Here is a 27332-nt window from a genome sequence, read left to right on the forward strand (position 1 = left end):
TCTCTCTCTCTCTCTCTCTCTCTCTCTCTCTCTCTCTCTCTCTCTCTCTCTCTCTCCCCACCTCCTCCTCCTCCTTTTCCTCTCTCCCTTTCTCTTCTCTTTCCTCCCTCTCCTTCTCTCTTCCTCCTTCCTCTCCACAACTATACTCACGAGAGGTGACTAACACTAAATACGAGAGATAAAATATGTCTTATAGCACGAAAATAATATATAGGACACATTATTATTTATTAGACATTTAAAGCTAATAAAGAAAAATATATAAATAGTTCAGGAAAATAAATTGTAAATATTCTTAGGCTCGTCGACCATGGCGGCGCGCGGGGTGTCGAATCATTGAAGGTGAGTCAAAATCCCTTATCAGTTTTCGCATTTTCTTCATTATGGCCGCTGTGTCAACCCTTTCCTAAGTACCTAAATAAGAATGGATACCCGGGTGTTACTTTCCATACCTTAACAAGCTTTGGGAGTCCTTAAAAGAGGGTAAAAATGGGTAATATATGGCGGCGTGCTGGGTACCGGTGTGTGGCGGAGCATGGGAGCAGAGTCAAAATCTTTTATCATTTTTCTAATTATCTTTAATATGGCCGCTGTGTCAACCCTTCCCTAAGTACCTATATAAGAACGGATACCCGGGTGTTACTTTTCTTACCTGGACAAGCCTTAGGAGTCCTTCGAATAGGGTAAAAAGGGTTAAATTTAGAGTGTGTGTTACCCCACGTGTGTTCTGTGTTGATGCAGTTCATATCGACCTTGTCCGCCATATCTTCCGTCCACATTTTCCACGCCATTAAACCTTCTCTTTGGTTCTTCCCTTTTCCTATTGTCTGGTAACTCCATTTTTAGCTCCTCCTTGCCACACATGTCCAAACCATCTCCAGCATCCCTCTGATATACCTAACATCTCTCCTCTCTCCTCCACACATGTCCAAACCATCTCCAGCATCCTTGTGATATACCCAGCATCTTTTTATATAATCTCCACATGTGTCCAAACCATCTCCAGCATCCCTCCTCTCCTCCACACACATTTAGACCATCTCCAGCATCCTACACACACACACACACACAGTCAAGGGAATAATTAATACAAGGTAAAACATTGTATTCAGAGTTTTATTTGTTATTGCAATGGATGTCTTGCCAATAAAAAAAACCTCTTGGTATGTTCCGGGATTGTTCTTTTTTTTCTCATTTATTTTTGCAGCATACACACACGGCCTGTTGTTGTTGTTGTTGTTGTTGATGTATTGCATGTGTTGGAACATGTATACTACATCTTTTTTGTGTATAACTTTTTAGTTATGGCTATTTTTCTATGTTTTCCTGTTATGTTATGGCACCATGGTTTACAATTAACACCTTCATTCTAAACCTTGTAGTATGGCACTTTTATGTTGTTTTCCTTTTTTTGTTTGCCTGAGCGGCTTGGCTGCCTGGCTCCAAGGAACAAGTCCCGCCTTGCCTCCACAAGCTTTGCTGGCTTGTACTTTTCTCGCTATTTGTTTGTAAAAAACTTATTGTTATCTTTTCTTTTAAGATTATATACTTGTAAAAAGATTTCAACACTTCACTGTGGCACTGAGCTTCGGTATGTGCCAAAAACCTGTTCATTTACCTTTTATATCTGGTTGTAAAATTATATATACACTGCTTGAAAATATACACCATAAACCTACGAGTGTGGCACCCAGGCTGATGGTGAGTGCCAAAATGCCTCTGTCATTAAATGCCACGTATTTGGTGAAGTTGACAAGTTTATCAGCACGGTTTTAAATTAATATAAATGAGCAAATAATTATTCAGTTTCACTCAAGAACTACAGTCAGACAACAGTTTAGATATTTATAGTTTCTACAAATGTATACAACTCAAACACTAACTAGACTTGAATGCCATCTTTCTCTTGAGTTGAGGCAGCTATGAATCATGTTTTAACCTGGTAGCAGTGACAGGCCAGATTTGTACCTTTACCATGTACCAGAGACGGGCCAAATTTGTACCTTTACCATGTACCAGAGACGGGCCAAATTTGTACCTTTACCATGTACCAGAGACGGGGCAAATTTGTACCTTTACCGTGTACCAGAGACGGGCCAAATTTGTACCTTTACCGTGTACCAGAGACGGGCCAAATTTGTACCTTTACCGTGTACCAGAGACGGGCCAAATTTGTACCTTTACCGTGTACCAGAGATGGGCCAAATTTGTACCTTTACCGTGTACCAGAGACGGGCCAAATTTGTACCTTTACCATGTACCAGAGACGGGGCAAATTTGTGGCTTTACCATGTACCAGTGACGGGGCAAATTTGTGGCTTTACTGTGTACCAGCGACGGGCCAAATTTTTGCCATGATATAAACCCCCAAAATAGATGATACATAAACTGATCACAAATGCGTTGATATGTATTATGAAATGGTTTGCATGAGTGATGATTTTTTTCTCATTTTTCTCGCTTAGAGGGACCATTAAGAAACATGATCCCCACAGCTACCGGGTTAAACTACCACAATCTAAAACTGGAACATTATATAAAGAACCATCTATAGTTAAATGCCTCCTGAAGTTGAAGCATATACAAATCCTGTTGGTAATTACTTTAAATGAGCAATAATGATTTTTCTACAACTGGACAAAATATAAAGTACAGAAGATGTATGACCCACTAACTCGTATGCATAAATAGGGGTCGAGTAATGAATGTCTAGTGGTACATATATACATACCACCCTATCACAAACACTCGTATTATACATGTCTTTATCTAGCAAAGCATACACACACACACACACACACACATTCTATCACAAATATTCATAAAACAATGCATAGTTTGATATACATACAAAATAAAACAGTATACATTGATAGATAGATAGATAGAAATATACATGATAGAGAGAAAGGGGAGAGAAAATACACATGACCACATAAAAGTATACATAGGACAACACAGAGGTATACATGGACACATATAAGTATACATAAATATACATAGGCTGCAATACATGATACATAGGCCCAAAAAAGGAAGAAAATAATACATAAAAGAAACCAAAGTATACATTGCAAAAACGCACACACACACACGCACACAAGACAAGTGGCTATGTACACCAAGGCACAGAATACGCACATGAAAGGGACAAATTCGCGCACACACACACACACACACACTTATATAAATAGACAGAACACAAGACTTGGAGGTGCACACGAGTCATGTACGCCAAAAAAACGCACACAAGCAAGAAACACACACGCACACATAAACGCACATGAGTAACAAACATAGGAACACACAAACAAAGAAACACATGTAGAGAGAGAGAGAGAGAGAGAGAGAGAGAGAGAGAGAGAGAGTGTGTGTGTGTGTGTGTAGAACATACATGGATGCACACAGCAATTCAGACACACACACTCTATTACCACACTTCCCTATAAGAAAATAATAATAATAATAATAATAATAATAATAATAATAATAATAATAGCCACTGAGAAACTAGACCAACTAATACTGCACTGAATAGGGAAAGAAATAACTACAATAATAATAATAATAATAATAATAATAACTGTATAGGTGGTGGGACCCTCAGACATTTTATTAAACACTTCACTGCCCAGGTTCATGCATTTGACAAGGCTTTCGTAGGAGCTGTGGGCATTTCCAGAGGTAGTTTTATGACCCTGGTGGTAGTGTGACCCTTCTTCTGTACCATGACCCTAAGAAACGCACATTTGACAGGGCTTTCGTGGGCGTTGTGAGCATTTCCAGGGGTAGTTTTGTAACCCTGGTGGTAGTGTGACCCTTCTTCTGTACCGTGAACCTAAGAAACACACATTTGGCAAGGGTTCAGGGCATTTCTGGGGGTAGTTGTATGACCCTGGTGGTAGTGTGACCCTTCTTCTGTACCGTGAACCTAAGAAACACACATTTGACAAGGGTTTAGGGCATTTCCAGGGGTAGTTTTGTGACCCTGGTGGTAGTGTGACCCTTCCTCTGTACCATGAACCTAAGAAACACACATTTGACAAGGGTTTAGGGCATTTCTGGGGGTAGTTTTATGACCCTGGTGATGGTGAGACCCTCCTTCTGTACTGTGAACCTAAGAAATGCACATCTGACAGGGCTTTCATGGGAGTTGTGGGCATTTCCAGGGGTAGTTGTATGACCCTGGTGGTAGTGTGACCCTTCTTCTGTACCGTGAACCTAAGCACATATGCATTTGAGGCATTTCCAGGGGTAGTTTTATGACCCTGGTGGCAGTGTGACCCTTCTTCTGTACCGTGAACCTAAGAAACGCACATATGCCAAGGGTTTCGTGCATTTGAGGCATTTCCAGGGGTAGTTTTATGACCCTGGTGGCAGTGTGACCCTTCTTCTGTACCGTGAACCTAAGCATATATATGCTGCATTTGAGGCATTTCAGAGGCTTAACCTAGGCTAGTGTTCCGGCGCATTGAAGCCATTCGTGACCCTCACCGGGGGGGTCGTGACACACACTGGACTGAGGAACTTCACGGGCCCGACCACCCAATCACTAATCCCTCCTACTCTGTCTATCTTTACTTCTCTTCTCCCACTCGGCAGTATGGGGTTGTAGGGCGCGATGGAGGCCAGCTTGGAGTTTGGTGAGAGGTCAGGTCGCCGGCGCTGGAGGTCAAGGTTACTGCTGGGACAGGAACCGCAGGAGGACACATGCTTGTCGGCAGCCACTGGGGGGGAAGGGAGGCTTAGCATAAAGATAATAATGATAATAATAATAATAATAATAATAATAATAATAATAATAATAATAATAATACAGGCGTCCTTCAAATAGATCGGTTTAGGTTTTGTGTATTTTCATAGATGACTTTTTTAAGGATTTTAAAATTTCCCGACAAGCAGGAATAAAAATCCTTAAAAGATATTCCATGACAATGCGTATAAAACCGAAACCAGACTATTGAAAACCGTACTATTTGAGGGATGACTGTCATAATAACATTGACAAGGGAGAGACAAGAGAGTGAATGTAAATTGCATCAAATGTCTGAATAAGTTGATAAATAAAAGGAATGACAAGGGAGAGAGCTAATTGTGTTGAACCCCACAGGAAAATTACTTACAAAAAAAATAGACAAACAAAAAATTAAAAAAAGACTAAGATATAAAAGTATAAATACAAAAAAAACATAAGTCATTGCATTAAAGGTTCTATAATACAAGTTTAAATGGTTGTAATGTTTTCTTAATCACACAATTCTTCCCCTAAACATAAAATCAAAGAAAATATCCGGCACACTCATGCACTATTATAAATCTCTTTACAGCCGCTGTGAACCTTTGAGCTCAAGACACACCATAACACTGTCTTAAAGCAAGGCCAACACTTCCCTCCACACCACTCCCGGCACACTGAAAGAACCACACACCCACCATTGCTGTGTGCTTCTTTTTCTGTTTTCTGCCTTTTAGAACTGCAGCCTTAATACCAGGTCAATAAGGGTCATTCTAGCAAGCCAAGGCATTCAGGCGTTTCCGAGGAGTGTGAGAATGTTTAGAGGAGGTGTGAGGGAAAGGGTATCAGTAACACAACCAATGCAGCCTTAACCCGGTAGCAGCGACGAGCCAAATTTGTGGCTTTACCGTGTAGCAGCAACGGGCCAAATTTGTGGCTTTACCGTGTAGCAGCAACAGGCCAAATTTGTGGCTTTACTGTGTAGCAGCGACGGGCCAAATTTGTGGCTTTACTGTGTAGCAGCGACGGGCCAAATTTGTGGCTTTACTGTGTAGCAGCGACGGGGCAAATTTGTGGCTTTACCGTGTAGCAGCGACGTACCAAATTTGCGGCTTTACTGTGTAGCAGAATTTGTGGCTTTATCAGCGACGTGACGAATTTGTGGCTTTACCGTGTAGCAGCGACGGGCCAAATTTGTGGCTTTACCGTGTAGCAGCGACGGGCCAAATTTGTGGCTTTACCGTGTAGCAGCGACGGGCCAAATTTGTGGCTTTACCGTGTAGCAGCGACGGGCCAAATTTGTGGCTTTACCGTGTAGCAGCGACGGACCAAATTTGTGGCTTTACCGTGTAGCAGCGACGGGCCAAATTTGTGCCATGATATAACCCCCAAAAACAGATGATACATAATCTGATCACAAATGCTTTGATATATGTTATGAAATGGTTTGTGTGAGGGGTGATTTTTTCTCATTTTTCTCGCTTGGAGGGACCATTAAGAAGCATGATCCCCGCTGCTACTGGGGTCTCGTGTGAATGTCTTTCTGAAACAGTCATTTTATTTTTCCTCCTTTTGGATTTGACGGGAGTTTAATTAACTATTCGTTGCCTTCGCTTTTCTCCTGTACCTCTTGACTTGCTACCGGGTTAACTATAGGGAGAGTAAGGACTGTTTTTGTCCATAAGAGGAAGAGAAGATATATTTACAAACAGAAAAGGGAAAACAAGATGAAATGAATAAATGTGAACTAATTATAACAGCCTTAGGTATAGGGGGATTAAGACCCATAACACCTATAACACTAAGAGAAGGTATACACACACACACACACACACACACACACGGGCACCAAGAAGGGAAACAGTGATGATTAAATTATAAACAGGTGATACAAACAGGCCGAGGTGAACCGACGGAACTTAAGAAAAACTTAGATGTGAACACTACAAAAAGTATTACTAAACATTTCTAAGTAGTCACAGACGCGGTGAACGTCATCAAAAATTTGTTTATATTTCAAGCAAAAAAGTTGTTGCCATTCCCGTCAGGACCAAAAAAATAAAGGAAAAAAAAAAATCGTTGTAATAATATTAATAAAACTAAACTAAACATTATATAAAAAAATTGTCTTTGTCTATAGAAGAGAAGATGGTTTGGAGTCAACATTCACACACACACACACACACACACACACACACACACACACACACACACACACACACACACTTCAGTGGATACAAGAGAGCGTGATCGCCCAATCCCTCGCAGCCACTTCAAACTCCACTCCGAAATCCACAAAAAAACACCTGATCCACACACACACACACACACACACACACACTCAAGCACTCAATCTACAATAAGCTGTAAAACTAAATAAAAGCAATAGAAAGGAAGACTAACAACAACAACAACAATAATAATACATAGTAATAAAAATAATAATAATAATAATACCAATCGTTCCAGCGGGCGATACATCATACAAGCAATGCACTAATCTTTTTTTTGCTACACCACTACAGTAACAGGGAAAGCCATACAACCCCCCAACCTTCCTTAGGCACTGTTATGGTCAGGTGCTGGAACGGATCAGTCGGCTTAGGTCAGCACTATCAGCTGTTACTAGTGTGTGTGTACAGCACTAAGCACAGTCGCCCCTCAAATAGTACGGTTTCCAACAGGCCGGTTTTCGTTTGATGTGGATTTTCGTGGATGATTTTTTTAGGATTTTTGAATTTCCCGACAAGCAGGAAATTTGAAAGTCCTAAAACGATCTTCCGTGACGATCCGTATAAAGCCGAAACCGAACTATTTGAGGGATCACTGTATACTAGCCTAGGGTGTGTGGCTGTGGCTGGCACCCTCACTGACGCAGGCACTTGTAATGAACGACAGACTCTTCTCTTTACCCGAAACCAAATCATGAAAAAAAAGTGAAAAATCTCAAACTTTACGAAACAATTTAAAAGCCTAATAATTTATCCATAGTGCCGTTGCTTAGAGGATTTATAGCTAGTGTGAGTCTTTATCTCTAGTGCCATTGCCGAGGTCAGCGAGGGTGCCGCGCCAGAGGAGGGCCGGGCGAAAGGTTAACGAACACTCACCTGTCGTATTGGGCCTCAGGGGGGGGAGGGGGAGGAGGTACACACGCTGCTTCTGCCTGCCGCGACACACACACACACACACACACACACATGATGATTACAGGTGATCAGGCCGAGGTGGTGAATTACGCACACACACACACACACACACACACACACACATACATGCACGGACACACATTGCAAAACTCTCCTTGATCTGTGTGTTAGTTTGTGTGTTTGTCTGTCTGTCTGTCTCTCTGTCTGTCTGTCTGTAAACTAAATGACAGCTTATAATTCTTCTTAAAATAAAAAAAACAGCCTCGTAAATATATATCAACTATTTTTTTCTATAATTTTGCCCTTGGTTTAGTAGGGGACAGACAGACAGCTAGACAGACAGACAGAGAGAGAGATAAGGTCAGGTCAGGTCACTTGGAGGAGGTCATCAGGTTTGCAGCGACGTAGCTGAACTAAATGTCGCGTTAGGTGAGGTGAATGGACAGTTTTGAATCACACTGGTTGTATTTATATTTATGAACCCTCAAGTCTCTCTGGTTCGCCACACACCGCAGCCACCCTACACACCAGGGCTTCAGGCTGCTCCACTCATCTCTCTCGACCTTACGTAACAACTTATATGAACCAACAGTCACGCCTTAAGGGGCTATCACACGAGATACTTTCTGGTGTCTTTTATTGGCATCTAGTCGCCAGTACCGGTGGCAAGGAGCGCTCCTCCTATCACACGCGCAACAGATGTTTTCGGCCTCAGCGCAGATCAAAACAAGCTGGATGCTAAACATATATCGAGTATAAAAAAAGGGATTTGCCAGGCGTTACAGGTTCAATGTTGGGATACTCCTTCAGAGCTTCTGCTAATTTCTTGAAAACTTCTCTCAATACACTTCTCTCGGATTAGTTTTCATCCCTGGCGTCCCACAGACTCTTGTTTTCCTGATAGAGCTCACAGAGGGTGGCAAAAGCATCCTGGGACCTAACAATTGTCTCCATGGCCAGACAATGCCGCCCCAGACAACAGCTGAGAGAATGTAAACAAAGGCCCCAGTACTGGCTTCAAGATGACGATGATTGGCGTCTCGTGATTGGCAGCGTCTAGCCACCAATACTGCCGTCAAAATGCCCGTAAAGTTGCCCGTGTGATGGCACCCTTACACACCGGGGCATTGGTAACACTCACTCTTTACGCCCTACACACCGGGGCATTGGTAACACTCACTCTTTACGCCTTACAAACCGAAGCATTGGTAACACTCACTCCTTACGTACACACGCCTGCCGAGCTGACGTAACATGAAGCGCCGTAATGCGGAACAGAATAAAACAACAACAATAAGTGATATATGTAGCCTCATCGCGTAACCTAAAGAAATGTCATAATACAGGTAGGAAAAGGGTGTTATGTAGCCTACGAGACACACAGACAGAGGCGTAATCTTTGTACGTAGCCGAAAACGACAATAAAAGTGTGATGATTCTTAGCCTAGTCACGAAATACATAATCTATATTCTAAAACAGCCTCAGAAAGCAATGTGTGAAGCAAAGTACCCAGCGGAAACTCCTTAAACTTGAGCTAAAAGAACCGGAAAAGCAAAACATGGAGCGAATAGCCTTGCAAAACATTTCTATTTGGTTAAATGAAACAAAGTACCCAGCGGAAACTCCTTAACCTCTTCAACACAAGGACGCATATACTGTGTCCTGGCTCGCTTTAGCCAATACACGAGTTATTTTATATCTATATTTATGCTTACATCTCAAAATTACCAATTAATTTATGTTTCTTTAGGTGCACCATTTAATTCTGCATGTTTTCATATATAATACATGATGATTATGTTGAGTTTATGGCTGAAAACTTGTTATTTTCAATTGCAACATTTGAAATTTGGCGCGCGCGGCGATCCTGGATACGGCGCGGGGCTGTTTTGGCCCGGCTGTAGTGAAGGGGTTAAACTTGACCTAAAAGAACTACAAAAGCAAAATATGGAGTGACTTTCCTAGCAAACCATTTCTATTCGGTTAATTGAAGCAAATTACCCAGCGGAAACTCTTACTAGGATAATGATGTTTGTGTGTGTTATAAAAATTGTTCTTATTTGATATTTGAAGACACTGAGATGAACGTAACCTTGACAAAATGCTTCCTAAATTAATTGTTGGAAAGTTGGAAAGTTTTGTTTAGTGGGCGCAACATCTGTGGTCATATGCCGGAGAGAGACAGAAGGGGAAGGAATCATAGGAGAAGGGAACAGTTGGAAAGTTTGGTTTAGTCGGCGCAACATCTGTGGTCATATGCCGGAGAGAGACAGAAGGGGAAGGAATTATAGGAGAAGGGAACAGTTGGAAAGTTTGGTTTAGTCAGCGCAACATCTGTGGTCATATGCTGGAGAGAGAGACAGAAGGGGAAGGAATTATAGAAGGGAACAGTTGGAAAGTTTGGTTTAGTGGGTGCAACATCTGTGGTCATATGCCGGAGAGAGACAGAAGGGAAAGAAATTATAGAAGGGAACAGCTCCCAGGAGACGGGACACAACCCCCGATTAATACCTGGTACCCATTCACTGCTGGGTGGACAGGGGCGTAGGGTATCGGAAAAGCCGCCCAAATTTTTCCACTCCGCCCGGGAATCGAACCTGGGCTCTCTCGGTTGTGAGCCGAGTGTGCTAACCACTGCACCATGAAGCCCCCTTAAATTAATAGTGCTTTTGTGTTTGTTGTGAAAAGTTGTTTAAATAGTAATTGAAGTTAGTCGGGTGAACACAACCTTGACTCAATGCTTCTTAAAATAATATTGTTCTTGTGCGTTATAAAAATCATTCTTATTTGATATTTGAAGACACTGAGATGAACATAACCTTGACAAAATGCTTCTTAAATTAACTGTGCTTTTGTGTTTGATATGAAAAGTTGTTTATATGTAATAGTTGAACACAATCTTAACTAAATGCTTCTTAAAATAGTGATGTTCTTGTGTGTTATAAAAATCATTCTTATTTACTATTTGAAGACACTCAGATCAGCACAACCAAAACTAAATGCTTAATAATATAATGAAGTTTGTATAGAAGATTTAGTTTGTCACATTTCAACTTAAAACATTCTTAACTAAATAATACTGAGATAATGTTCGTAAATGACTCAAAAATTGGTCTTATTTCAACATATTAGATTATTAACTAAATAATACTGAAATATTGGTCACAGGATATCACATTATTAGACTCTTAAATAATCAAAACTAATATAATGTTTTGTGTATTTGATGGTAAGAGAAATGTTCGTATATGACACAAAAAATGGTCTGATTTCAACATAACATTCTTAACCATATAATACTGAAATAATGTTTGTATATAATGGAAGAATTTGGTCACAGTATATCACATCATTAGACTCTTAAGTAAATAAAACTAATATAATGTTTTGTGTATTTGATGGTAAAAGAAATGTTCGTATATGACACAAAAACTGGTCTGATTTCAACATAACATTCTTAACCATATAATATTGAAATAATGTTTGTATATAATGGAAGAATTTGGTCACAGTATATCACATTATTAAACCCTTAAATAAAACTAATATAATGTTCTTTGTATTTGATGGTAAAATAAATTGGTCTTCAACTTGACTAAAAACACTGAAATAATGGAAAAATTTGGTCACAGTATATCACATCATTAGACTCTTAAGTAAATAAAACTAATATAACGTTCTTTGTATTTGATGGTAAAAGAAATTGGTCTTCATCTTAACTAAAAATACTGAAATAATGTGTTTGTATATAATGAAAAAAATGGTCACAGTATATCACATTATTAGACTCTTAAATAAAACTAATATAATGTTCTTTGTATTTGATGGTAAAAGAAATTGGTCTTCATCTTAACTAAAAATACTGAGATAATGTGTTTGTATATAATGGAAAAAATGGTCACAGTATATCACATTATTAGACTCTTAAGTAAATAAAACTAATATAATGTTCTTTGTATTTGATGGTAAAATAAATTGGTCTTCAACTTAACTAAAAATACTGAGATAATGTGTTTGTATATAATGGAAAAAATGGTCACAGTATATCACATTATTAGACTCTTAAATAAAACTAATATAACATTCTTTGTATTTGATGGTAAACGAAATCGGTCTTCAACTTAACTAAAAAAATACTAAACAACACTAAAATGATCTTTGTAATGCATGGAAAAACTGTTAACATTTCACATTCACATTTTCTTAACCAAATAATACTAAAAAAATGTTCTTCCTCTATGACAAATAAAGAAAAGATGTTCATAAATATATATCACAATCACACAAGCACAACCTAAATGAACAAGTTGACTTCCTGTATGTAAAATGTTTAATAGAAGAATTTTTATAAGTATGTATTGACACTCGGATAACAAACTCCTTGATATCAAATGGTCATAGAGGATTTTTTATAAGTATGTATTGACACTCATAAAACAATATTAACTAACAAAATACTAACTTCTGAATGCGTATGTTAACTTTTATGTAAGAAATGTTAAAAGGAGAATTTTTATAAGTACATATTGGCACTCATAAAACAATATTAACTAACAAAATACTAACTTCTGAATGCATGCTAACTTTTATGTAAGAAATGTTAATAGAAGAATTTTTATAAGTACATATTGACACTCATAAAACAATATTAACTAACAAAATACTAACTTCTGAATGGATATGTTAACTTTTATGTAAGAAATGTTAATAGGAGAATTTTTATAAGTACATATTGGCACTCATAAAACAATATTAACTAACAAAATACTAACTTCTGAATGGATATGTTAACTTTTATGTAAGAAATGTTAATAGAAGAATTTTTATAAGTACATATTGGCACTCATAAAACAGTATTAACTAACAAAATACTAACTTCTGAATGGATATGTTAACTTTTATGTAAGAAATGTTAATAGAAGAATTTTTATAAGTACATATTGGCACTCATAAAACAATATTAACTAACAAAATACTAACTTCTGAATGGATATGTTAACTTTTATATAAGAAATGTTTGATAAAGGAATTTTTATAAGTACGTATTGACACTCACATAAACACTAACTTCTAAATAAACATTGAATTTCCATATATAAAATGTCTAATACAAGAATTTTTATATGTATCGACAATCAGGTGAATAGAAAACTTAACCAAATACAAACTTCTAAATAACACTTTTGACGTTTTTTATATAAGAAATGTTAGTCGAATATATTTTGTTATAAGTATTGGCACTCAAATACAAACAAACTTACCTAACTAAATTACTAACTCTTGAATGAACAGGTTAACTTATATTTGAAATGTTTGAACAAGTTTTTATAAGCATTTTTTGACATCCAGAAGACCAGGGACTTAACTAACTAAATGCTATCTTTTGAATGTACAGGTTAACTTGTATTTGAAATGTTTGAACAAGTTTTTATAAGCATTTTTTGACATTCAGAAGACCAGGGACTTAACTAACTCAATGCTATGTCTTGAATGTACAGGCTAACTTGTATTTGAAATGTTGGAACAAGTTTTTATAAGCATTTTTTGACATTTAGAAGACCAGGGACTTCACTAACTAAATCCCATCTCTTGAATGAACAGGTTAACTTATATTTGAAATGTTGGTACAAGTTTTTATAAGCACTTTTTAACATTCATATGACCAGGGACTTAACTATCTCAATGCTATGTCTTGAATGTACAGGTTAACTTGTATTTGAAATGTTGGTACAAGTTTTTATAAGCACTTTTTAACATTCAGAAGACCAGGGACTTAACTAACTAAATCCCATCTCTTGAATGTACAGGTTAACTTATATTTGAAATATTAGTACAAGTTTTTATAAGCATTTTTTAACATTCATATGACCAGGGACTTAACTATCTCAATGCTATGTCTTGAATGAACAGGCTAACTTATATTTGAAATGTTTGAACAAGTTTTTATAAGCACTTTTTGACACTCAGACGACCAGGGACTTAACCATCTCAATGCTATGTCTTGAATGAACAGGTTAACGTGTATTTGAAATGTTAGTACAAGTTTTTATAAGCACTTTTTGACATCCAGAAGACCAGGGACTTACTTTGTATCTCTTAAAACAATAAATCCAAGTTACTTAGTAAAAAGCCTCATTACCAACTCCAAAATATAAATTAGGACACATAAATTTGGATAACGACGCAATTTCCTTAATATCTTGCTTTCTCGGAATAAAAAAAATAAATAAATAAAAAAATAAAAAAAAACTGTATATTATTTGTCCTATTGCCATTATACATTCTTAACTTTGTATATAGATAGAGATCAGTGTTAACGAGGCTATTATTAAACCTGTATAGATAATTAGCGACCACAAATTATAATGCGTTACGATGCAATTCTCTTTGTTTTTCTATAGTTTCCGTCGATAAAAAAAATCTACTCTTTGGCCTGTTCACCTCTATCACATTTTTGCACGCATATATAAATAGATTAGTGTTAGTTAAGCTGTTTGATTACTGACCAGAAATCATAATAAATAACAGTGATTTCTCTCTCTCTCTCTCTCTCTCTCTCTCTCTAGTTGTCACAGTGCCCTCTCTTCTTCTCCTCTTAATGCTCCTCCTCCTCCTCCTCCTCGTAAGATAAAAGGTATGTTGACCTACTCTCTCTCTCTCTCTCTCTCGCTCTCTCCTTCCCCTCCTCCTCCTCGTAAGATAAAAGGTATGTTGATGTCTTATTAATAATGTTGACTCTCTCTCTCTCTCTCTCTCTCTCTCTCTCTCTTAGCAAAAACTATTCTTTGGCCATATCACACAAACTCTTCCTTCCTTCAATATATATTTACTCAAGATTATTTATTTCATTTATACTGTAGTTTTTGTTCCTCCTTTTAATTTCCTATACTTTCCATTCCTCCTCCTTTCATTTTCTAATACTTTCCATTCTTCCTTTCAATCTCTTATACTTTTCTCTTTTCAATCCCTTGTAGGCTTTGTTTTCCCTCTTCTATCGCTTATAGTTAATGTCTTTTCGTGTCGCCTATAAGTAAATAAATACACATAAATAGACTTGGATATCACAGTTGCCAATTCTCACTTGTTGACCAGAGGAGCGTTATTATATAGGGTTGTTATTACACTTATTATTATTATTATTATTATTATTATTATTATTGTTGTTATTGTTTGATGTTTGCATATGAAGTCAAATCAGCTGCTTGGCAACCATATATATTTTTCTTTATCAATGTTCTTTCTTTTTTTAACTTATTTCTTGTTTATTTCTTCTTCTCTTTCTTTAATTTCTCCGTTTTTAGTAATTTATCTTTTTTTCTCCTTTATCAATATTTTCTTTTCTCCATTTCTTTCGTGTTTTTACTTAATTTTTCTTTCTATTCCATTTTCCTTCCTTCCTTCCTTTATCAACTTATTCTCTGGTTCCTTTCATCCTTCTTTCTCATATTATACTTTCTTTATTAAACTACTAATAATTTTTCCTTTCCCAAATCTTTATTCCATTTCTCTCATTCCTGTTCTCTCCAGCCTTTAAGCACACACACACACACACACACACACACATGTCTTTCTTATCTCTTATCAATCTGTTCTCTGGTTCTTTTTATTGTTTCTTGCTGTTGTTTATTATGTATTGTTGTTTTCGTCATCTGTCCTTCTTGTATTTCAACTCATCAGAATTTTCCTCTGTCCCATTCTCTCTATTCTGCTTCTTTTCCTTATTCCCGTCTTCTGTGATTTCCTTTCCTTTCATCCATTCTCATTCCGTTCTTGTTGTTGTTTATTATGTATTGTTGTTTCCGTTATGTCCTTCTCGTATTTCAACTCCTTATCAGAATTTTCCTCTGTCCCATTCTCTCTATTCTGCTTCTTTTCCTTATTCCCATCTTCTGTGATTTCCTTTCCTTTTGTCCATTCTCATTCCGTTCTTGTTGCTGTTGTTTTTTATGTATATTGTTGTTTTCGTAATCTGTCCTTCTCGTATTTCAACTCCTTATCAGAATTTTCCTCTGTCCCATTCTCTCTATTCTGCTTCTTTTCCTTATTCCTGTCTTCTGTGATTTCCTTTCCTTTCATCCATTCTCATTCCGTTCTTGTTGTTGTTGTTTTTTATGTATTGTTGTTTTCGTCATGTCCTTCTCGTATTTCAACTCCTTATCATGATTTTCCTATGTCCCATTCTTCTTCTTTTCCTTATTTCCATCTTCTGTGATCTAGGGACAGTTTCACAGTTCCCCATGACGGGTTAGTAAGCTCCCAAACCAATACCAGAGCCTTCGAAATTTCCTTGTATAGTGTCTGGTGTTTATATTTAAGTTCACAAATTTGACGAAACTATACAGGAAAAGTCTTGTGTATTCAGTGTGGCATCGAAGACCTCACCATTTTGGATTGTATGGGATTCTGTAGTTGGGTTCAGGCTGTTACGAAGACACTGTGTTGGACTATGAAGCCGGCTCTTCCTTCCCCTTCGTCCACTCTCATTCTGTTCTATGCTTCACAAACTCACCCTAACACAGCCCTGCCATAAGACTGACTACCCATTGCACTTACAACACACAAATCACAAGAAATCATATTATTATTATTATTAACACAAGCAAATGAAGTGAAGGATAACCAACACACACACACACACACACACACACTTACGCACATGCAGAAATGAACACACACACACACACACACACACACACACACACACAGTCAGTCGAGAGTAAGTTCGTTCGCGTACATGAGAGCGCTCACTGTAGGTAGGACGCACATGTGTATACTGGTACGTACGTGTGTGTGTGTATTTATGTGCGTAACTTAGCCTGTCGTTACGTACACAGGCCTTTCCATCTGTTATTTTTCATTGTCTTTTTTTTTCTTCTCATTTTTCTTCTTCCTTTTCTTCCTTCTTATAATTTTTCTTCCTCTTCCTATTATTATTATTATTATTATTATTATTATTATTATTATTATTATTATTATTATTATCACCTGCATTTCCTACCTACAGTAATTTCAAAGCCTCAGAATCATTATCATCATGACTAATTATTACACATTGTTATTACTATCAATAAACGTCAAACTCCAGTAAAGCAGTAAGAAGCAGTCTTGGCTCACTCATGACACACAGAGGGCAGGGAAGGAGGGTGTAGGGGGGGGGGGGCAACAGGGTGTAATGGGGATGTATTTTGTAATGGGCGTGAGAATCAGAAAATAGCCTCGTCACTATTCTTTCGTATCCAAAATAGTTCATACATAATAAGAGTACACGGTTATATAATAGTCTTCATCTGCACCGCCGGGCACACACACACACACACACACACAGCGGAGGTGTTGTATTGGGGGGGAACACCACCACCACCACCACCACCATCAACCAGTTCATATTGCTAAACACACCAGTCTGTACTCCTGCCGACCCTCTCACACACCTGCACAGCGTGTGTATGTGTTCAGGCCCAGGTGGGTTTTCACGCCAGGAGGGCATCAGGACATCTCTCCTCTCGAATTTGACCTTGCTTTTGGACACCTCTTTTGTTTCTTTCTTAGGAGCAGCGAGTAGCGGGCTTTTTTTTATTATTGTTTTCTTTTCTTTTTTGTGCCCTTGAGCTGCCTCCTTTGTTGTAAAAAAGAAAAAGAAAAAAAAAGTGTTGTGAAAGTGAACAAAAATGTTATATTGGAACACTCATTGCTGCCAGTGGCGTCATTTTCTGGCTGGGCACAAGTAATTCTTTATGATGTCAAGGAACCTGCAAGGAATACTGCAGCCACTGATATGTTGCTGGTGAGGGTGACAGCGCAGCCTTTGGGGGGGAGCTGACTAACAGAACATTTTGGTGCCGGGAAACACTGGCGGGAGCTGCCCAGCGCTGGGATGAGTGGCCCGCCCCAGGGTGTGAGGGGGAGTACACACTGGCAGGGTTACCAATACTAACTGGTAGACAACCACCACCACCACCACCACCACCTGCTTCTGACAGTATGGGAAAAAGCAACACAACCACAAACTCCACACAAACAACTGTAGTGCAAGGAGAGTGAGTGTGTGTGAGTGTGTGAGTGTGTGGAGATGTGCCCACACAGAACTCCACCACACACTCAACAGCCAAAACAAGCCGTGGGTGAACATGTCAACAGATGAACAGCTTGTGGAGAAGTCAGGCTTACTCAGGCTTAGTACAGTGGCTTGTAGAGGAGAAGTAATAGTAGCAGTAGTAGTAGTAGTAGTAGTAGTAGTAATAGTAGTAGTAGTAGTAGTGTAGCAAACCAAGCCAGCCGACAACACACAACACATCTCAGTCTGGGGTCTCGGTCACACTAGGCTAGGCTGGGGTGTCTGGTATGGGGCGTAGGGTGGTAGGTGTCTGGTATGGGGTGTGTGGTGTGACCGGTATAGGGTGTGTGTGGTATGGGGGGTGTCTGGTATGGGGCTTGTGGTATGACTGGTATAGAGTGTGTGTGGTATGGAGGTGGTTGATTGATTATTAGGGCGGTCTGTCTTGACGTCGCACTTCTGGGTCATTTGGCGCTGGGATATGGGGTGTGGTGTGTTAGGAGTCTGGTATGGCGCGTGTGGTGTGACTGGTATGGGGCGTGTGACTGGTATAGGGTGTGTGGTGTGTGGGGTAGGCCAGGCAGCGCGTCTAACCTGCAATGTTGACACAGAACTCGTTGGTGGTTGCCCACTCATCCCGAAGGCTAAGGTTGAACATGGAGTAGTCGGGGCGGCCTGTGACGTCGCTCTCGATCTGCAGGAAGGAAGGGAGGCGTCGCTGCAGCTCCTCCGAGGGCAGCGTGGTGTATGTCTCCAGTAGGATCAGCCCCTCGCACCTAGGAGACACAGAGATACTGTATAAGGGGGATCCGACTCTATTTATGAAGGTTTGAATTCTAATAGAGGGGATTAACACACATTTATAGAGGTTTGAATGGCAAGATGAGAAAATATAAGGGTACATAATATAAGCGACACAATATAAGGGGGATCCGACTCTGTTTATAAAGGCTCGAATTCTAATAGAAGGGATTAACACATTTATAGAGGTTCAAATATTAATAAAAGGGATTAAGACATATTTATAAAGGTTCAAATGATGATATAACAGTATAATAGATGAAATATAAGGAAGGGCACATAATACAGGGGAATTGAAGCCTGTTTATGATGAAGACACAGTGTAAGGGGGATCCGACTCTATTTATGAAGGTTCGAATACTAATAGAGGGGATTAACACATTTATAGAGGTTTCAATGACTATAATAGATGAAATATAAGGAAGGGCACTTAATATAGGGGAATTGAAGCCTGTTTATGATGAAGACACAGTGTAAGGGGGATCCGACTCTATTTATAAAGGTTCGAATTCTAATAGAGGGATTAACACATTTATAAAGGATCAAATGACGAGATAAGATAAAAGTTTATGACGAAGAAGCCTTTTTTTTGAGTAGCGGGCTTTTTTTTATGCCCTTGAACTGTCTCCTTTGCTGTAAAATAAGGGGAATCCAACCCTATTTATAGAGGTTCAAATACTACTCTGGGGAATCAAAGCCTGACCTCTTGTGGCAGGGCTTCTGGTATATGTCCAGCTGGAAGTATTGGTTGTTGTGCAGGAAACAGCGACGCTTCTTGAATATCTTGAGGTGGTGTTCATCCATCTGGGCGGCCATGTTGATCCAGTCGCGCTGGCTGATGGGCGTCTTAACCTCCACGATCTGACCCAGCTGCTCGGGCTTGCGGATGGTGTGGGTGTAGCTGTGGTGGCCTGGGGGGGGGGCATAAGATAGCGAAAATAAGAAGAGTCCTCCATTGAATAATAAGATACAAACACCGTGGACTGCATCGGAAATAGTCAGGCTTTGAGCTAACGTTGCCAGATTGTCGTACACTGAACATTGCATTCATCATTTTTAGGCTCCAAGACTGTCGTAACCACACAATTAACGATAGGAAATTAAAGTTAGCATTAAAACTGTTAACTATTGACCGGTTTCGTTCTCTTTTGCTACAGTTATCGGTCAGAAACTACAAATATGCAATGCGCTGAGTACGATAATTTGGCAACGCTGCTTTGAGCTCTGAGTCTCACCGTTCTTGCCGCGCTTCCTGAGCCGTGCCTGCATCTTCCGGGAGTTGGTGCGCAGGTAGATGTGCTCCACGTTGAAGTCCTGCGGGGAGAGACCTGTGTTAGACACCTAAGATGTTATGCTTGGGAAAGAACTCAGTTGATGTGAGCGAGCCTGGAAGTCACTGTTCTCATGAGTGACCTGTGACTGTGAGGAGGCGATGAACACACCTGACAGGCTCAAGTGACCTCCTTTGAGCACCTGGGCCGGGTGTGGAAATGAGAATTGACTCACACTTGTGGCAGACACTTAATAAGGTCATGTTTTATTTCTTCTCTACTCCTCCTCTCCTTACTTGTAATTTCCTCTCTCATTTCCTTCTACTTCTCCTGCCCCTTCCTCCCTTCTTCCCTCCATTCCTCCACTGACCCTCCCTTCTTCCCTACCCTATCCCAAGCCAACCCTCTCTCCCTTCCTCCCTTTTCCTCCCTTCCTCCACTGACCCTCCCTTCTTCCCTACCCTATCCCAAGCCAACCCTCCCTCCCTTCCTCCCTTCCAACCCCACCAACACCTAACATATAATACGTCCCCTTCCTCCCTACCCTACCCCCACTAACCCTGCCTCCCTTCCTCCCTGCAGTGCACTCGCCTGGAAGTTTGGGAACACTGAGTCCTGTGGCAAGGGGCCCTTCACCAGGAACTTGACCTTGCGGGCATTGGAGCTGAGCCTGTCGCCTGTGTCAATGCCCAGCTTCTGGCACACCACCGTAATCATGCGCCGGATCTGGGAACAGGGACGGCATGGTGATGGGTGAGCGTGTGCGTGTGTGTATGTGTGTGTGTGTGTGTGTGTGTGTGTGTGTGTGTGTGTAGTTTTTCTTGTTTTTTCTCAGTTATTTTTTCTTGTTTTTCATCTTTATTTATTCTCTTTGTTATGTTCTGTTCTGGTGATGTGTGTGTGTGTGTGTGTGTGTGTGTGTGTGTGTGTGTGTGTCATATTTCTCGTTTTTTCTCTCCATTTTTGTGTTTTTTTCATCATTAATTATTTTCTTTGTAATGTTCTGTTCTGTATATGTGTAGTTTTTCTTAGTTTTTTCTTTTTTGTTCATAATGTTCTGTGCTTGGTGGACGCACTTAACGACACCACTGTGGACTCAACATGAAGTCACGCACCTTTGAGTCGAATTCCGTTGAGTTGTCGATGACGTCAAAGTAAGGATGTCCGACCCACGCCTCGGCCGCCCGGTTGTCCAGGTGTTGTGCCAGGGAGATGTTCTCACTGCGGGTATTGTGGTCCTGGGGGGGGAGGGGCAGGAGGCAGGGGAGTTACAGGGGGGCTACTCTTTACCAAACCTTTTGTTTATTGAAGTATTTTAATCCATTGTTATATCAAAGTGTTTCGTCGCCCATAACCCGGTAGCAGCGACGGGCCAAATTTGTGGCTTTACCGTGTAGCAGTGACGGGCCAAATTTGTGGCTTTACCGTGTAGCAGCGACGGGCCAAATTTGTGGCTTTACCGTGTAGCAGCGACGGGCCAAATTTGTGGCTTTACCATGTAGCAGCGACGGGCCAAATTTGTGGCTTTACCGTGTAGCAGCGACGGGCCAAATTTGTGGCTTTACCGTAGCAGCGACGGGCCAATTAGGCTTTACCGTGTAGCAGTGACGGGCCAAATTTGTGGCTTTACCGTGTAGCAGCGACGGGCCAAATTTGTGGCTTTACCGTGTAGCAGCGACGGGCCAAATTTGTGGCTTTACCGTGTAGCAGTGACGGGCCAAATTTGTGGCTTTACCGTGTAGCAGCTGACCAAAGTTGTGGCTTTACCGTGTAGCAGTGACAGGCCAAATTTGTGGCTTTACCGTGTAGCAGTGACGGGCCAAATTTGTGGCTTTACCGTGTAGCAGTGACGGGCCAAATTTGTGGCTTTACCATGTAGCAGTGACGGGCCAAATTTGTGGCTTTACCATGTAGCAGTGACGGGCCAAATTTGTGGCTTTACCGTGTAGCAGCGACGGTCCAAATTTTTGCCATGATATAAACCCCTCAAAATAGATGATGCATAAACTGATCACAAATGCTTTGATAGATATTATGAAATGGTTTGCGTGAGTGATGATTTTTTCTCATTTTTCTCGCTTGGAGGGACCATTAAGAAACGATCCCCGCAGCTACCGGGTTAAGAAACATGATCCCCACTGCTACCGGGATAACAGCGGCTGTCCTCACCTCTGTGCTGTAGAACGCCTCGGCCCCGTTGGCGGCGGACACCATGTGGATGATCTGGTTGTACCTGGTGTCCCGCAGATCCACAGGGTTCAGGCCATTGCGACGCATGATCTCCTCCCACCGCTTCTCAGGGATGACTGGAAGGGGGAGGGTTACTCAGGGATGACTGGAAGGGGCAGGGTTACTCAGGGATGACTGGAAGGGGCAGGGTTACTCAGGGATGACTGGAAGGGGCAGGGTTACTCAGGGATGACTGGAAGGGGGAGGGTTACTCAGGGATGACTGGAAGGGGCAGGGTTACTCAGGGATGACTGGAAGGGGCAGGGTTACTCAGGGATGACTGGAAGGGGCAGGGTTACTCAGGGATGACTGGAAGGGGCAGGGTTACTCACGGATGACTGGAAGGGGCAGGGTTACTCAGGAATGACTGGAAGGGGGAGGGTTACTCAGGGATGACTGGAAGGGGCAGGGTTACTCAGGGATGACTGGAAGGGGCAGGGTTACTCAGCGGGGGGAGCCTGTGGCCAGCGGTGAGTGTGCGCCAGGAATGCCAGGAGTCACTTCAGGAGGATCCAAGAGATGCTTTGTCTCCTCCTTACTTTGTTGAAGGGTATCTTGCATTGTAGTGTCTTAGTGTTTTTTTTGTTTGTTTGTTTTACGTCTATGCCTATAGGGCCGGTAGGTTTGCTTGAGGGGCCTGGATGGTAGTCGGCCCCAGCCCGTCATGGCCAAGCAAGTGTTTACAGTGGCGCATCTTCTCTTGAAGTGTACGTGTAAATAAATGTGATGGCAGGTGGCAGTATTTGTGAGGTGTGGTCAGTCTGACTTTGGTCTAAAAATAGGGCTTGGCACACACACACACACACACACACACACACACACACACACACACACACACACACACGCTGTGGCCGCCAGCACCCAACCGTACACACTTGTTAACACAGGGCCAAGTGTTCACAGTGCCGCGGTGCCGTGTTGACATGTCACCACATTAAATACTCACTCATAAACAGTGATGCAAAAAATCAACAAAATCATTTAACAAGCTTTAAAAAACACCCCTGGTAAAACAAATCACCCACAGTGTTGGTCATGAAAACTAATATGTATAAAAAAACAAGCGATAGAGAGAGAGAGAGAGAGAGAGAGAGAGAGAGAGAGAGAGAGAGAGAGAGCAAAAAATAGAGATAGAGCGAGTCAACAAATCATCCATGTTGTCGTTAATGAAAACTAATCTGTATAAAAAAACAAGCGATAGAGAGAGAGAGAGAGAGAGAACGAGAGCAAAAAATAGAGATAGAGCGAGTCAACAAATCATCCATGTTGTCGTTAATGAAAACTAATCTGTATAAAAAAACAAGCGATAGAGAGAGAGAGAGAGAGAGAGCAAAAAATCTAGATAGAGCGAGAGTGTGAATTAGAGCGAGGGCACACTCACAGGCGGAGGCGTCCATGGTGCCGCGGTCACAGATCACGAGGCAGTTCTTGGTGCAGGTCTCGGCGAGGGCGAAGAATGTGTTCTCAATCTGCATCATACTCTTGAGCAAGTTCTCCTGGAAGTTGACGGCTGGGGGGAGGAGGAGGAGCAGGAGGAGGAGGAGGAGCAGGAGGAGGAGGAGGAGGAGGGTCAAACATTAGCATCATATTATCAGTAGGGAGGAAAAATTACTCCAACCATATAAAATAATAATAATAATAATAATAAAGAATAAATAATTAAAATGTCATGTTTTCTTTTCCTATTCCTTCCTTTCTATTCCCTTTAATTGCTTTCTCTCCTTTCTCTTCCCTTCAATCTTATCTCTCCTCCTCCTGCTATATAAAAAATAATAATAATAATAATAAAGTAATTAAAAATGTCATATGTTTTCTTTTCCTATTCCTTCCTTTCTATTCCCTTTAATTGCTTTCTTTCCTTTCTCTTCCCTTCCTTCCCTTCAATCTTATCTCTCCTCCTCCTACCATATAAAAAATAATAATAATAATAATAAAATAATTTAAAAATGTCATCTGTTTTCTTTTACTATTCCTTCCTTTCTCTACCCTTCCCTTCATTCTTATCTCTCCTCCTCCTCCTTGTTCATCCTCCTTATCATTTTCTCTCCCTTCCTATCTCCTCCTCCTCCTCTCCTCTTTTTTCTCCTACCTCAACAGTCTTGCCTAACATGGTATGCTATCTTAATTCCTGAAGGCACTTTCAATGATAGTGATAGATAGCAAGAGAGAGAGAGAGAGAGAGAGAGAGAGAGAGAGAGAAGAGAAAAGAAGAGTAGAGAGAGAGAGAGAGAGAGAGTTGTAGTTGTAATAAAAATAAATCAAGATACAAGAAAACATAATAAAAGAAATATATATTTTTTATTAATACAATACTAACAGTGTGATGATCAACTCACCTTGGTCCTCGGAAAGGTCGGCGAACTTGATGCCGGCGCTGGAAGAACAAACGGCAAAGTTCAGTACTGAGTTAATTAAGGAAGGGCAGGATTAGTCTGTCACATGGGGCCAGGACTGAGGAGGGCAGACCTGGCATTATACCCGACACACACACACACACACACACACAAACACACATAGTTTCCCTCAAAGAAATATAGAGGTTTGGAACAGACTAAGTGAACAAATAGTATCGACGAAGAGTGTGCAGAGCTTCAAGGAAAAGTTGGATAATTCAAGATACGGAGACGGGACCACACGAGCGTAAACCCAGGCCCTGTAAAATTACAACTAGGTAAACACAACTAGGTAAACACACACACACACATGAGGTCATTGTTTTCCCTTCTCTCCAACTTACGAACATCTCCAAAACTCATTCTTACCAACACCAAAACATAAACACTCCCTTCCTTACCCCCATCAGACTCCCATCACCACCAACACACACACACACATAAGGTCATTAGTTTCCCTTCTCTCCAACTTACGAACATCTCCAAAACTCATTCTTACCAACACCAAAACATAAACACTCCCTTCCTTACCCCCATCAGACTCCCATCACCACCAACACACACACACACATAAGGTCATTGTTTTCCCTTCTCTCCAACTTACGAACATCTCCAAAACTCATTCTTACCAACACCAAAACATAAACACTCCCTTCCTTACCCCCATCAGACTCCCATCACCACCAACACACACACACACATAAGGTCATTAGTTTCCCTTCTCCCCAACTTACGAACATCTCCAAAACTCATTCTTCCCAACACCAAAACATAAACACTCCCTTCCTTACCCCCATCAGACTCCCATCACCACCAACACACACACACATAAGGTCATTGTTTTCCCTTCTCTCCAACTTACGAACATCTCCAAAACTCATTCTTGCCAACACCAAAACATAAACACTCCCTTCCTTACCCCCATCAGACTCCCACCACCACCAACACCGCCACTCACCAACACAGGGACGAAGATAGCAAGAGAGTACTATCCATATATCAGTAAATACACACACACATACACACACACACACACATATAAAAACACCTACCTCAGGAATATATAAGCAGTCTCTGGCACCCGGTACACCTGCAACGACAGAAAGACATAGTAAGATGAGAACACAAGGCCTGGTATTAGTATCAGACACTCGCCTTTCACATCACCCATTTCTAAAGACCAAAGAGTGGGTCATTTGGGTTCTAATGAGTGTTTCTTAAGGTTCACGGTACAGAGGAAGGGTCACACTACCACCAGGGTCATAAAACTACCCCTGGAAATGCCCACAACTCCTACGAAAGCCTTGTCAAATGTGTGTTTCTTTGGGTCATGGTACAGAGGAAGGGTCACACTACCACCAGGGTCATAAAACTACCCCTGGAAATGCCCACAACTCCTATGAAAGCCTTATCAAATGTGTGTTTCTTTGGGTCATGGTACAGAAGAAGGGTCACACTACCACCAGGGTCATAAAACTACCCCTGGAAATGCCCACAACTCCTATGAAAGCCTTGTCAAATGTGTGTTTCTTTAGGTTCACGGTACAGAGGAAGGGTCAAACTACCACCAGGGTCATAAAACTACCCTGGAAATGCCCACAACTCCTACGAAAGCCATGTCAAATGTGTGTTTCTTTGGGTCATGGTACAGAAGAAGGGTCAAACTACCACCAGGGTCATAAAACTACCCTGGAAATGCCCACAACTCCTATGAAAGCCTTCTCAAATGTGTTTCTTTGGGTCATGGTACAGAGGAAGGGTCACACTACCACCAGGGTCATAAAACTACACCTGGAAATGCCCACAACTCCTACGAAAGCCATGTCAAATGTGTGTTTCTTTGGGTCATGGTACAGAAGAAGGGTCAAACTACCACCAGGGTCATAAAACTACACCTGGAAATGCCCACAACTCCTACGAAAGCCATGTCAAATGTGTGTTTCTTTGGGTCATGGTACAGAAGAAGGGTCATAAAACTACCCCTGGAAATGCCCACAACTCCTATGAAAGCCTTGTCAAATGTGTGTTTCTTTGGGTCATGGTACAGAAGAAGGGTCATAAAACTACCCCTGGAAATCCCCACAACTCCTACGAAAGCCATGTCAAATGTGTGTTTCTTTGGGTCATGGTACAGAAGAAGGGTCATAAAACTACACCTGGAAATGCCCACAACTCCTATGAAAGCCTTGTCAAATGTGTGTTTCTTTGGGTCATGGTACAGAAGAAGGGTCATAAAACTACCCCTGGAAATGCCCACAACTCCTATGAAAGCCTTGTCAAATATGTGTTTCTTTGGGTCATGGTACAGAAGAAGGGTCATAAAACTACCCCTGGAAATGCCCACAACTCCTACGAAAGCCTTGTCAAATATGTGTTCTTGGGCGGCGAAATGTCTTAAGGAGTCTGGAAGGGGCTGTGGCAGGTGCCGTCAAAACTCTCCAGGTCCAGGAATCTATCTAAGCAATTTTTGAATCTGACAAATGTTGGTAAAGCAATGTTTGGCCATGTCCTGTTACATTTAAGTTCATTGATCTTAAGACAGGTGTGGCAGGGTGCGGGTGTGTGTGGCTGGGGGTGTGGCCCAAACCTTGCATCACAGTAACCACAATGACAGCATGAATAACAGAAAGAAAGGAAGGAGATTAGACCAAAGAATGAAAAGTGTGGGTAATGCTCCAGAGAGAGAGAGAGAGAGAGAGAGA

At 40.8% G+C, this 27332-nt stretch overlaps 1 protein-coding gene and 1 long non-coding RNA gene across 9 annotated transcripts in view; both read right to left on the bottom strand.

Annotated features, from left to right (window-relative positions):
- Positions 1–882: 882 nt before the first annotated feature.
- On the bottom strand, positions 883–4408 carry LOC126982086 (uncharacterized). 8 transcript variants are annotated; one of them, XR_007734528.1, is made up of 4 exons: positions 4305–4408; positions 3932–4221; positions 960–3838; positions 883–897 (listed from the first exon to the last, which is right to left on the bottom strand). It is a non-coding gene; the product is annotated as an uncharacterized LOC126982086 (long non-coding RNA). The 8 variants fall into 8 exon arrangements; XR_007734529.1 differs by lacking the exon at positions 883–897 and having other exon boundaries at positions 1099–2178; positions 2214–3838; XR_007734534.1 differs by lacking the exon at positions 883–897 and having other exon boundaries at positions 1099–3838; positions 4025–4117.
- Positions 4409–4455: 47 nt separating this feature from the next.
- Positions 4456–27332, bottom strand: part of LOC126982017 (TRPL translocation defect protein 14-like) — a 29664-nt gene continuing 6787 nt past the window's right edge. Inside the window, exons 3-12 of the mRNA XM_050833739.1 lie at positions 25683–25720; positions 24574–24611; positions 23619–23747; positions 22178–22314; positions 21124–21246; positions 20600–20734; positions 19973–20051; positions 19441–19648; positions 18531–18712; positions 4456–4727 (exon numbers count right to left, since the gene is read on the bottom strand). Of these exons, the coding sequence (XP_050689696.1) occupies positions 4456–4727; positions 18531–18712; positions 19441–19648; positions 19973–20051; positions 20600–20734; positions 21124–21246; positions 22178–22314; positions 23619–23747; positions 24574–24611; positions 25683–25720 (1341 nt within the window). The remainder of the gene's footprint in view (positions 4728–18530; positions 18713–19440; positions 19649–19972; positions 20052–20599; positions 20735–21123; positions 21247–22177; positions 22315–23618; positions 23748–24573; positions 24612–25682; positions 25721–27332) is intronic.

This window comes from Eriocheir sinensis, chromosome 50 (genome assembly GCF_024679095.1).
Source record: "Eriocheir sinensis breed Jianghai 21 chromosome 50, ASM2467909v1, whole genome shotgun sequence".
Taxonomy (NCBI): Eukaryota; Metazoa; Arthropoda; class Malacostraca; order Decapoda; family Varunidae; genus Eriocheir; species Eriocheir sinensis.